At 39.5% G+C, this 13172-nt stretch overlaps 1 protein-coding gene across 4 annotated transcripts in view; it reads left to right on the top strand.

The window, feature by feature from the left end:
• Positions 1-13172, top strand: part of LOC135205403 (large neutral amino acids transporter small subunit 1-like) — a 199280-nt gene that overhangs the window by 167652 nt on the left and 18456 nt on the right. For 3 of the 4 annotated variants that reach the window (XM_064235907.1, XM_064235905.1, XM_064235908.1), the window contains exon 6: positions 10275-10381. In XM_064235907.1, coding sequence (XP_064091977.1) covers positions 10275-10381 — 107 coding nt within the window. Of the gene's footprint in view, positions 1-10274; positions 10382-11642; positions 11747-13172 lie in introns of all 4 variants that reach the window. The other variant, XM_064235906.1, reaches the window with a different exon arrangement.

Below are 13172 nucleotides of genomic sequence, written 5' to 3'. Positions count from 1 at the left end.
AGATCTTGATTTAACCTCGTTTATCAGACCTGGGTGCTAAAAGTTTTTTTTATGCATTAGTTATTTGCAATAATATTTTCCAGTGAAAACATTCTTTCCTACTTTTAAAAGGTAAAGGGTTTTGTTTTGTGAATTGGTCAATTTGGCTGTGATTATATGGCGTAATGATGATGCTGTTCTGTCTTAAGGATACTATTTATTGTTATTTCTCAAATAATAATAACTAACATAATAAATTTGTCTTTATGTTACATACAGAAACATTAATAAACAAAGAGTGAAATAAGAATAATTCAGTCACAGATCACATTCGTAATGAAAAATGAATAGCGAACAAAAAAATATATTTATTTTTTGTAAATGAATTTCATACCAGAGATGTTATGACGAGAAGAACCAAACTAAATTATTATTATTATTATTATTATTATTATTTATTTATTATTATTAATTATTATTATTATTTTAGTTATTATTATTTTATTATTATTCTTATTAATTATTATTATTATTATTATTATTATTATTATTATTATTATAATGCAATGCCATCAGCTTGGCAAACCAAGTTGCTCATAGCAGAATACCCGTGTGCTAAAATACAAAAAAAAGGATAAAAAAATATTTGATAATTGCCCCCTCATTACGACCATATCTTCAATGTTTATTATTCTAACGTCAATTATCGTCCCATATCCAATTTAACTCCCCCCCTTCCCCCACCCCACTCTTTCCCCTGTGTTTTAATTGCTCTATATCTCTCTCGCACTGTTGCGTCGCCTTACCCTCTCTCAGTTGCCAAGATGAAGTTACTCTTCTGTTTTGTGCATATTTTTTTTCGAACACAAATTCTCCACTGTGGTTGAGATCAGAGTTGATGCTGCTTCAGTATTTTTAATGACAATTTTTTTACCCCCGGTCTGTTGGCTGTTATGTAATGGTTCCATTTTGTAATTCGAACCCTTTTTACCCAAATGTTTTTTCTTCTAATTTTATTCCTTTTGGTTAAGTTAAGAGTTTATGTGCACTGCGCATTTCATTTTTGTTTTTTATCCATTTTCGTCTTTTTCTTCAGGCTTTTTTCTCGGTAATATTTGAAGTTTGAGTGAAAGTGTCTTGCCTTAAAGTTTTTATATATATGCTGAAGACATACACACAGACTTAAACCTACATTGTAGTTTGTGGTAGAAAATACAAGCTGCAGTTCACTTGTTTTACACGACATTATAGATATGTTTCATCGTCATTAACGAATCACCGGTTATACGATGATTAACACACCGCACACCACACACACACACACACACAATATAAGTATGTATATATACGTGTATTATATATATATATATATATATATATATTATATATATATATATATATATATATATATATACATACATGCACATATTTTGTTGACGACTTAATTTTTCTCGTATATCCCTGAGTACCAATTCCGCTATGATAATTACACTATAGTTTTGCTTTGAATCTCTCTCTCTCTCTCTCTCTCTCTCTCTCTCTCTCTCTCTCTCTCTCTCTCTCACTCTCTCTCTCTCTCAGAGAAAGAATGCCCATCACGCCCCGGCCTGCGCTAATGACACTTTTACATAAGGATGCCCGGGCATTGCAGGAGGCCCATACCGCATACCCATAACACACTAGCCAAGGCTAAATATACCACGGCGTCGAGGGCATCAGCCAAGGGTATTACGCCATAATTCATAATTATTCATATGGGAAATACGGTGATAGAGAGGGAGAGAGAGAGGGAGAGACAGAATTGAATTAGACTGCGATGAAAATGTTTGATATGTAATCACAGTATCCGTAGCAATTGAGAGAAATGGGGTAATTGGAGAGAGAGAGAGAGAGAGAGAGAGAGATTGTTGTTTACATTATAGACTCTTAACTCCTTAGTCTAGGACTTTTTTATTTTAGGTTACCACGCAGCAAGCTATGGGGAAAATGTTCCGTAGTCTCTCTCTCTCTCTCTCTCTCTCTCTCTCCCTGATCTTTAAGTCTCTCTCTCTCTTTCTCTCACTCCCTCCCTCTCGTCTTCAAGTCTGTCTGTCTGTCTCAAATCTTTAAGTCTCTCTCCCTCTCTCTCACACAGATCGTTAAGTCTCTCTCTCTCTCTCTCTCTCTCTCTCTCTCTCTCTCTCTCTCTCTCTTTCAAATCTTGAAGTACCTACGACTTGCATCCACTAATGGGAATAATTTTTCGTCGTAGTGTTATCGATGCTGCGTTATTGTCGCTGCTTATGTTAAAACGTTATTAATAACGAAATGTGATTACAGCCATTGTTATTATTGGTGTTGTTGTCCCATATAAGAAAAATAACCTGGAGTGTCTAAACAACAACAACAACAACAACGAGAAAAAACATCCCACTATCTTCGGCGTTTCTGTGTGTGTTGTTTTTATAGCGGAGACAAAAACAGAAAAAACAACACGCGCCATGTTCTGTCTTGACGAGGATGAGATAATCCTATCTGTCGGGGGTGGGTGGGGGGGTTAGTAGTCAGAGTTCACTCGTACGACAGTACTCCTCTCGCACTCCACTCTATTCCACAACCAAGACTCATTTTGATTCGATGTTGCTCGATCGTATGCGTAATGGCTGTTGCAAGATGTTAAAAATTAATTGTTTTTGTTATGAGTTTTTTTTTTTTTAGCCTAGCGTTTTAATAAATGGTCACCCAACCACATACTGACCAGATCTACAACGTTGCTTGGAGACTCGTTTTCATTTTTATTCGCTGGGTTTAATTAAGATGTGAAACTGGTTTTCTTTGTACTCAATTCTGCTGTGATAAAGTGAAGACTCTCTCTCTCTCTCTCTCTCTCTCTCTCTCTCTCTCTCTCTCTCTCTCTCTCTCACAGATCTTTAGTCTCTCTCTCTCTCTCTCTCTCTCTCTCTCTCTCTCTCTCTCTGTAGTAGCTGATAAACACGACTCCATATCTTTCGAAAAGATTAAAAATAGCGTAGAATGATCTCACGGTGATAAGAGGACTTGTCTGCCAAAACAAAAGCGGCTCGTACGATGCTCTCTTGTTATCTGGTCGAAGCGCATCTCTTGGCGCCGAGGGTGAGACGATGGATGCTCGCTTGTTGATAAAGATACGACGCAGTGCTTGCGACTTTTGTTTATACGCAATCGCTCGCCCATAAATAATACCCAGGGGCTGTTGTTCTTGTTGATAGTCCTTCATTTTTATATTTTTCTTCGATAGTAGAGTGTTTATGTTAATTTTTTGCGATGTGTTCTGATTTACTCATGATTTTTTCATATATATATTTTAGATTTATGACTTTTGTATGTTATTTTTGCTGATATTCCTTTCAGGAACTTAATATTCGCTTTCTAGGTTATTTGCGTCTCTCAAACTGCGTCGTATTTCGTTTTGTATATTGGAGCACAGAAATGAGAATTAGTGTTTGACAATTTTTTTTAATCTTTATGTACGATCAACCTTCTCACTTCTTGCATTGTATTTTCTTGCGTCTTGTGTCCCATATTCGAGGAGAACGCAGATGCATTTATAGGCCTTAATACCATGGTACTGATTTTTTGTTCGACATCCGTCATGGCTCTTTGTATTTGTTCGTTTTTCTGGCTCTTTTATTGATTGTTTTTAAAACAGAACAGCGTTCTTTGCCACATTATGAATGATCTTAACTGATAAGATTTACTCTTTTTATGTTGTCGTCATATTTCACCTTCGCTACTGAACGTCCTATTGAACGTTCTATTCAGCAGAAACTTATTAGCAAAAATATGGCATTTGCCCCATTCCGTCTGGACCAGCTGCTCTTGAGTGGGGGTGGGGGGGTGGAGAGGGTGTCAGTAATTTCCAGGGGAGGCGCGAACCCTACGGAAAAAAAAAATTCTCATTATATTCGACATTCTCTTCGCAAGAATGAGGGACTAATATTCAGAAGTTGATGAAAAATTGCAAAAGTTTCACCTTATAAAGTTAGTATTCCTATAGTCTACTATTCTGGTTAGACTCTTGGGCTGACCATGTTTTATAATTATTGACCTCCCTTCCCTATCCCTCGAAACCCCTCTCTCTCTCTCTCTCTCTCTCTCTCTCTCTCTCTCTCTCTCTCTCTCTCTCTCTCTCTCTCTTTAAATCTGGGAGAGGATTTGACTCATAGATGCAAGGGGGCCGTGAAAGAAAGGACCAACTCTTAAAAGGGGGCGTGGCCATAAAAAGGTTAAGAACCACTAACTACGGACGAATGCGCATTAAAATTTGGTAAGAATTTCTGACGCATCCATCACGAGTTCTTTTTTAATCTGTGGTTATAGTCTGCAGAATTCAGCGTTAACCCAAACCAGATGAATGATGCGCTCGTCCTCGTACGTTTGCTGAATATATGATGCATGCAAATGAAGTCGACTCATTAAATGTCTGACCCTCTCGCTGTTGCTAAAGGAGTCGTGTGGCAACTATTTTGTTTCTTGGAAAACTCAGACTTTCTTTCTGAACTCGAGAAGTAGTTCGTCTTACTTGATCTGAGCTAGGGTGTGAATTTTCCTTCTCTCTATCTCTATGCTTCGCTTTTTTTTTTAATTCCTTTCATTCACTTACGCTAAGTTTCTCTCTCTCTCTCTCTCTCTCTCTCTCTCTCTCTCTCTCTCTCTCTCTCTATCTTCGTATGGTTCTGCAGTTTTTCCATATGGAAAGGGGCTCTTCTGTTCTCCTCGGTGAATTTTTTATAATTTTTTTCCAGTGGAAATTGATCATGCAAGTCACCTTTGTAGACAGAAATACAGTAAAAACACACACTCTCTCTCTCTCTCTAGTCTTTATTTCAACGAGGTATCACTGAACCACAAAGTGGACATTTTCTATTCCAAACGCAAGGTACCCTTATCGAATACGGAATCCTTCTATACTCATGTTTCCATCTTTTCCCTCCTTGTACGCATAAGTCTTCCTTCTGCAAAACAGCCTGTACTTCCTGGGTGTCCTCAGAAAGAGCGGAGTCAAGTAAAGCCGTTTGCTACAGGTACATTAAGCTGGTCTTACGTCAGCACGGCAACTCGGCCTTATAGAGGCATCTTCAGTGTTGCCTTGTCATCATTTTTAGTAGAAGCAGTATACTGGGGATTTGCTTTGGAAACAAACCTCTACTACGGGCTGCTCCAGGAGCAAGAGCCCGTGCCAGCACAAGGCTGTTAATCTTCAACAACATTTTGAAACATCATAGTTGGTTCAGATGACGAGCAAAATTCTCGCTATGAGATAGGATATGCAACGGCTCCTCCTCCTCCGCGGGTTCGAAGTCGACTTTATGGGATTAAATGCTGAATAGCAGTTTGCACAAGTGCGCTTTGATGGTGTTGAGTTGACCTTGTGATGATTAAGGGATATTTGATGTCATTAGGTTTCATTTATTTTCACTAGGGAACCAGTGCCGTCTAAAATGACTAATATCAGATCGTCAGAGCAGAAAGTCCCAACCCTTGGGAAGTGCGTGCTGCCTCCAAGCTCGGATGACGACGCATTTATCCTGCCCAGAATGGAGAGAAGAAAACTAGAACACAATGCAGACGAGAATAACAAAGAAACAGGATAAACGGAGGTGATAGAGACACTGACCTCTAGCTGGACGACGGCAAGTATACAAGTATACAAACGCGGAATTCATGTCCCATAGGTTATGGGTGTATAAAACTCTTAGCCACGCCCCATGAAACTTTCAGCCAAGGCCCGACGGCGGTGCCCTGTGTTGTTGCCACCTAGACGCACGAGGATGGCTAACTTTAACCTAAAATCACATAAAAATTACCGAGGCTAGAGGGCTGCAATTTGGTATATTTGATGATTGGAGGGTGGATGATCAACATACCAATTTGCAGCCCTCTAGCATCAGTCGTTTTGTAAGGCCTAACGGCGGACAGATAAAGCCGCTCAATAGTCTTCCTTTTACAGAATCTAAGTACGGGCTGCTCTATGAGGAGCAAGAGCCCGTGCTGGCATAAGGCCACCTTGATCTAAAACAGCAACATTTACAGAAAACAAAAAATTGGTAAAAAATATTGTAAAGGATCATCTTGCAGAGAGAGAGAGAGAGTTTGAGAAGAGAGAGAGAGAGAGAGAGAGAGATGACGTCCTTTTGGCAATAGGGGGGGGGGGGGAGGGATGACGTCCTTTTGGTTTCAAAAGGGGGGGGGGGAGGGATGACGTCCTTGGTTGGCAAAAGGGCTGACTCGACGAGGACTAGCTCCCGGTTATAGGAAGGGGAGGGGGAAGGGTGTATAGAGTGAAAGGGGGGTGGGGGGAGGGACGAGATGGAAACATAAATAACACACAGATCCGCGAATTACTTCGTGTTCTTTGGCAATGCTTTCGGCCGTGAATATCTTTTGCGTCTATTGCCAGGATTAGGCCTCTCCTCTCTCTCTCTCTCTCTCTCTCTCTCTCCGGGTCACAGAGCTTCGTAGCTACCCCGTGTCATCAGCCTATTACGTGATGAATTATATCAACAAACCAATAAATCAATATAAAAAGATTTAAAGATAAAAATAAATTTAAAATGAAAGCCTTAATTCATAAAGTTTATTGGTATCCATCATGATGTACGGGACTTATTTCCTCTTTGAAGGAAATACAAAGATGTTTGATAGCGTAAATGATTCTTGTCTTTGTACTTTCGACTCCTTAAATATTTTTCAATTTTTTTTTTATTTACGACGAAGACTTCTTAAAACGCAAGTGCGGAGTCAGCACTGTTTAACTTGGCAACCTCGAATAGTGACCCTACCCTGCTTTGGCGAAGAGCTTGCTGGCCTTGAATGCACATGGCCTGCTCTGAGGGAATTCGCTTTTAGCCTCTTTAACTGCACACGTAATGAAGGCCGTAGGTCGCAAAAGGTATCACACGAGCACGTTTTCACGGGCTGCTTTATGAGCAAGAGCCCGTGCTGGCATAACGCCAGCTCCAATTAAAATCAACAAGAAGAGAACGTTCTTCGACATCAGCTCTAGCAGATTCACACCAACCGTGCATTTGGCGTCTAGGCCAGTCCCTTACGACGCTCCTGATTGGCTGTCCATAAGCCAATCACAGGGCTGGAAACTCTCTCAGTCTCTCTCGAGTGAGTTCACATAGGCAGGATGTACTATGTTCCAACTTTCCTGAGGGAAATGTCTTTCAGGAGAGGTTGAACATACATCCTACCTATGTGAACTCTCGAGAGAGACTGAGGAGAGTTTCCAGCCCTGTGATTGGCTTATCAACAGCCAATCAGGAGAGTCGTAAAGGGACTGGCCTAGACGTCAAATGCACGATAGGTGTGAATCTACTATATAGTTATATATTATCGCCACCAGATAGTTTGCTACCAAAGCAAATGCCTTCGGACATGTTCGTGGCGTGAGTAACTGCTTTGCCTACGTCAAGGAATTTCGTTCACTCAAGAAAGGGTGCATCGCGCCTGCAGCTGGTGTTTTAAGCACCAAGGACGTGGGTTAATGGCCACATTGTGTTTGTAGATGTCAAAATGTGTCTTTAGGTGAATTAGGCTTTTGTCCCCAATGTGCAGTGTATGTTTGTGTGAGTAATATAATATATATATATATATATATATATATATATATAATATATATTATATAGTTTGTACGCTTTTATGTCACTTATATTTGATGAAATGGCCCTATAGAGTGAAACAGATAGATATATTTGATGAAATGGCCCTCAGAGTGGAACAAATATAGATATGTTTAAAGAAATGCCCCCTTTAGAGTGGAACAAAAGGATTCATACCAGCTGAAGGCAACAAACGAATACCCCACAATTCTTCGTCAGAGAAACAGGGAAGCAACAAAGAAAAAAAAATGAATAAAAGAAGCAGAGGAAATGGTCATTGCGTGCCTATAAATTAAGCACGTTTGCTTTTGTTTGTGGCCAAGTCGCTCTCTCGGCTGGATTCGATTTTGGGCGAGTAGTGCATGACAGAGCTGCTTTGGATGACTGTCATTAGGTATTGTATGAGAGAGAGAGAGAGAGAGAGAGAGAGAGAAGAGAGAGAGAGAGAGAGAGGGGGGGGGGGGATTTACTGGTCGAATCACTCCTGTCAAATTCTTGGAGAACGCAGCATCTGCAGACGTATGTAGCTTATGAAAGAATGCCCTGTTGTCTGTAATATCACGAGTAGGTCTAGTGTATTCCGTAAATGATTCTTAACCCTCTGGCGTCAGCTGCATTACTTTTTCGCCTTCCACGTCAACCGAGATTCTGGTGATAGAAGTTCACTCTCGACGTGGTTCGGAAGTCACGTAAAGCCGTTGTTCCCGTTGCTGAAAAACCACTGATTCCATGCAACGTAAAAACACCATACATACAAACAAACACGTCAACCGAGAGGGGAGACCCAGTTTTACAGCTGCGTGAGACGAGTTATTTTTTTTTTTTCTTATTAATTCTAATATGCCTTTGTTGGCCTAAGCAGGATTGTTACAGACCTGATAATTGAACAGCTGTTGTGTTCACAAACTGAATTGTAGAAAACGCGATCATTCAGACAGACTTGCTAAAGACGGGGAAACTATGACAGTTTGGCGCGGTTTCTTGAAGGAAAATACGAGGAAAATGTTCAGTGGATTTAAGGATATTCTCAAGTACGTGTTCCTCCGAGCTACATTGGATACTGTATGCGTGTGTGTCTGCCGGACAGTATCTCATTATATTAGGCGTATGTACTCTGCTTCTGCTCAAAGATGCCCTTTCGAATTTGATCGATTACTTGGTTACAAGGATCGATTGCATGGTTACAAGCGTTCTTTGACGTGCTCATTTCGTCTGAGGTCTTTGAGAGAGAGAGAGAGGAAATAAACGTTTGATTTACCGTATCCATAACTTAGAATGACAGTTATCTGCATAGAAGGATAACAGACGGTAATTATTCTCGTAGATCGAAAGTAGACGCTCTCAAAAGTAATAATTACATTCATTGTATCACTGAGTGATCTTAAATCAGGGAGTACTGGTCCTTCTTCTTCTTTATCGCTTTTAACAGGCAGTGCGTCGAAGAAATTCCCACGAATTGGCGTATAAGAAACGCTTTAGCGACAATGCAAGATGTCCGCGTAATCAACACTTTGGTTCTGTATGACGGCAGCGAGCTGGTACTACTTATAGATCGTTACGCTGCTATGGACGCTCTTCCCCAAAAAAGAAACAAAAAATCACAACAGATTCCGTTTGATGGCTTACTAATTCCAGCTACTCTGTTGCACTGCGGGAAACAGCACATCTGTCCTCTGACGGGAATTCACCTGTGCATCGGCATTGCAGATATTAGCGTGGGGGGGTCATCAAGGTCATCATATTTTGTATATATCTACCAGTTATATCTGGATCTTAAAGGTGGCCGAAGGGATAGTGTCGTTCCCCAGGCGAAAAGTTGGCTCGGCTCCAGGTTTTCCGAGTGACGTCACAGCTGTCACATGAGTCGAGTGGTCTCCTCTCATTGGTTGATGGGGTGGCTTGACCGGGATTGTGGCTTCTTATTGGTCGGTGCGTTGGGCGTTGCGCGGTTTCCGGCGCCGCGATTGGCTTGGATGGGTGGGTGTGTCTCCTTGCCTTAGGTTTTGCTGATGTAGATAGTTTTTTTTAAAAAGCTTTAAGGGTTAAGATGAAGTGAATAGGCATATTTATTCTTTATTATCAATTTGCAGACTTAGTTTCATCATATGCCGTTACGAAGACAAATAACATTACAGAATTGTTCTTGAAATTTAAAGGTGTAACGTTTGTTGATGTTCTGTGATGATTTATATTTTTTAACTGCAAATGCCTCACGGTTTTGAATTTTCGAACACAAAATCATTGTCGTGTACCCTGACACATCAACATTAGAGAAAAACACGAACACGACGATGTTAAATAATAATTAAATTCTCACAGTAAACAATGAGCAGTGGAATGAATAAACTAATGAATGGCTTCTAATTATTATATCTGAATAATGTAGGTACATATTTACAATAACATGAAAGATACTACGAAGACATTCTGACAGTCCAAAAAAGCGTGAAAGTGTCTTGTTTTATAATGTCATTTTGATTTCCAGGTATTTATTTATAACTCATCGTTTTTCTTTTTCTATCCTAACGACCGATTAGGAAAAAAAAAAACATTTTCAGGAACGGAGAGAGAGGAGCCCAGCAGCTGTCCAGATTGTATTATGAATGCGTTCTGTGTAGTACTGCGTAGCAACCCGACATGACCTCCTCTGACCTGCCTTTATTTCCACAGACATTTGCCAATAGGTTATTTTCCAACTACTTCACTTGGGTCATGCCCTTTTTCGTCGCCTGCTCCACCTTTGGTGCTGTCAACGGTGTCCTCCTAACCTCCTCCAGGTATAGAATCTTAATGTAGACCATAGATTATTTTCTTTTTTCCAATCTTTGCTCGGGTAATCACACAGATCGCAGAGGGCACAGAACTTGCCAGTGCCCATTTTGTAAGTGAAGAAAGGTTTTTTTTTTTTTTTTTAACATTCTTTCACATTGCGGGATGCAATGCCATGTGTATACTATTCATGGCTCAGTGAATGGCTCTCTGGCACACACACTTTATTTCATTACACGAAAATCACAGTTTTCTTTACGCCTTTATAGATATTTTCCCCTAGTCGAATGCCACGGGGCACCACTACGCTTGCCCAAAACACACAAAAGTTGATTCATTTGGGTTAAAACGCGCCTGCACGTGGGTGCCCAAGTCCAGTTTTGTTGCGCATCAGTTGTGGCAGGTGTCTTCTTAGCCATTCATTTGTTTCTGTTTGACTTATGATTTATTTATTGATTTTTTCCAGCATGTACAGCATATGAGTACTATATAGATCCCATGCTCGCCACGTATGTGATAGATGAGGACCAAAAGGGCTGTGGTTTGTTTTCATTTATTTCCTGTATGGCGTCCTAGAGGATGATTATTTGCATATTAGTTTTAGTCATTCATTTTAGTCAGTAAGACCTACTAGAAGACATTTGACTCTTAGCAGGCATCTGCTGCATCGAATTGCCATCGAAATGGGATTTTAAAAAAATGAAACTGGCTGAAATTCGTTTAAAGGTATATTTTGTGCATCCCTCCTCAGCAGTCTTAGATTAGTAGAGGAGACTTAATAACCGAGCAGACCTCAGTGTATGCAAAACACACACACGCACACACAAGCAGGTTATGAACAGCATTGCTACCTTGCAGCTTCACCACCAAAGGTTCCCACGGAAGGCCGAGCAAAGTCTGCAGCCACCGCCCCCCCAAACCAGGTATATTTTAAGGACTGAGCAGCGAGACGTCTTCAGTCGACGTAATGATGTTATTATCATCATCATCATCATCAACATTCCTCTGTCATGGTTCTGCATCCTTTCTCCCCCCATCCAGGCGCCCATGGGCCCACCCGTAGATAATAGAGTCCCTCTCTGTATCTATGGGCCCACCGACCCACAGAGCGTTCCTTTCCATTTCCCCATATACACACCATCCAAACCCACCTTTGTCCCCCCACCCACAGGCCAACCTTCTCCCACATTTAATACATAGGATTGATAAAACTTTAAATAAAAAACAACATACACTTATCTTCATGGCGGCTGGTCGTTGGTCTTACAGACATTTGCTGATCGTTTGTACCGACCGGTAGAATTCCTCATCCCAGTCTTTGTGGCTCTCTCAACCTTCGGCTCCGTCAATGGCATCCTCTTCACGTCGTCGAGGTAAACTGGGGCTGGACTGCGGGGCCGGTAACCCCCCCTCCTGCCCCTTCCCCCTTCATCCTTCCCCATCACCAAAAAAACAAAAAGAAAGCCCTCTTTCAGTAGAGGGTGCTTGCTATGATATTATCGGATAAGAACGACACAAGGCGCTCTGCAGCGAAGGCAAAAGTTCTAAGACCAGTTTCTCTCTCTTGGGGGATTCTAGATTCAAAGATTTTTGAGAAATCTTGATTAAACGATTTTTGAGAAATCTAGATTTTAAAGATTTTTGAGAATTCTAGATAAATATTTCTTTTAGAATTCTAGATAAATAATTTTTTTGATTTCTAGATAAATAAATTTTTGAGAATTCTACATAAATAAATTTCTGAGAATTCTAGATAAATAAGTTTTTGAGAATTCTAGATAAATTTTTTTTTGGCAAATTCTCGATAAAAAGATATATGAAAATTCTAGATGAAATTCTAGATAGGTAAATTTTTTAGAACTCTAGATAAAAAGATATATGAGAATTCTGGGTAAATAAATTTTTGAGAATTCTAGATAAATAATTTTTTTAGGATTCCAGATAAATAAATTTTTGAGTATTCTAGATAAAATGATTTTGATAATTCTAGATAAAAAGATTTTTGCGAATTCCAGATAAATAAACTGTCGAGAATTCTAGATAAAAAGATAATAGTACATCACTTTTTTTTTCGTGCCAAAATAAGCGATGTGGTTTCCTGTCTTGGAAGAGACCTACTCAGTAACGTTTACAAGGCAAAATGTCGTTTGATGACCAGAAGACTCGATAGTTCTCTTGCAATCGATCGACTTTTATCTTGAAATGACTTCGAGTGTGTTTTATCATGTCAAGGGACCTTTTATGTAAATTTGAGCATTTTATAAAAATAATTATAGTTTCTGATTTGACAAGATTCCCAACAATGCATAGTTGCCCTTATGATAAGTCACTCGTATGAATATTTTTAGCAATATTTTCACGCCAAAAAAAAATTAAATAAACAAAAGTTACTTATTGAAAGTGAAATGATTAGGAAGTCAAGGTGATCAAGGTTTCCCTTGCTAATGACTGAAAAATAATATATAATATATAATATATATATATATATATATATAAATATATACTATATATAGATATATATATATATATATATATATCTATATATATATAATATATATATATATCTTGCCTTGTAAACTTACTGTTCCCTAAATAATGTGCCTTTTGAAAACGGCGCGTCTAAAAAAAAAATCTTGCGAAACGACAAGGAATATTAAGTCGATCGAAGACCACAAGAATTAACCGTGTTCCAGAATCAGAAAGTTTGACATTCTTGCATCTAAAAACCTAACCAAGATTATGCCAACAGCGTGTCAGGTGCAAGTTAACTAACAGAGACCAAAAGGAAACGAAGATTTT

This window comes from Macrobrachium nipponense, chromosome 24, assembly GCF_015104395.2.
Source record: "Macrobrachium nipponense isolate FS-2020 chromosome 24, ASM1510439v2, whole genome shotgun sequence".
Classification (NCBI taxonomy): Eukaryota; Metazoa; Arthropoda; class Malacostraca; order Decapoda; family Palaemonidae; genus Macrobrachium; species Macrobrachium nipponense.
This window is presented reverse-complemented; position numbering and strand designations above follow the sequence as displayed.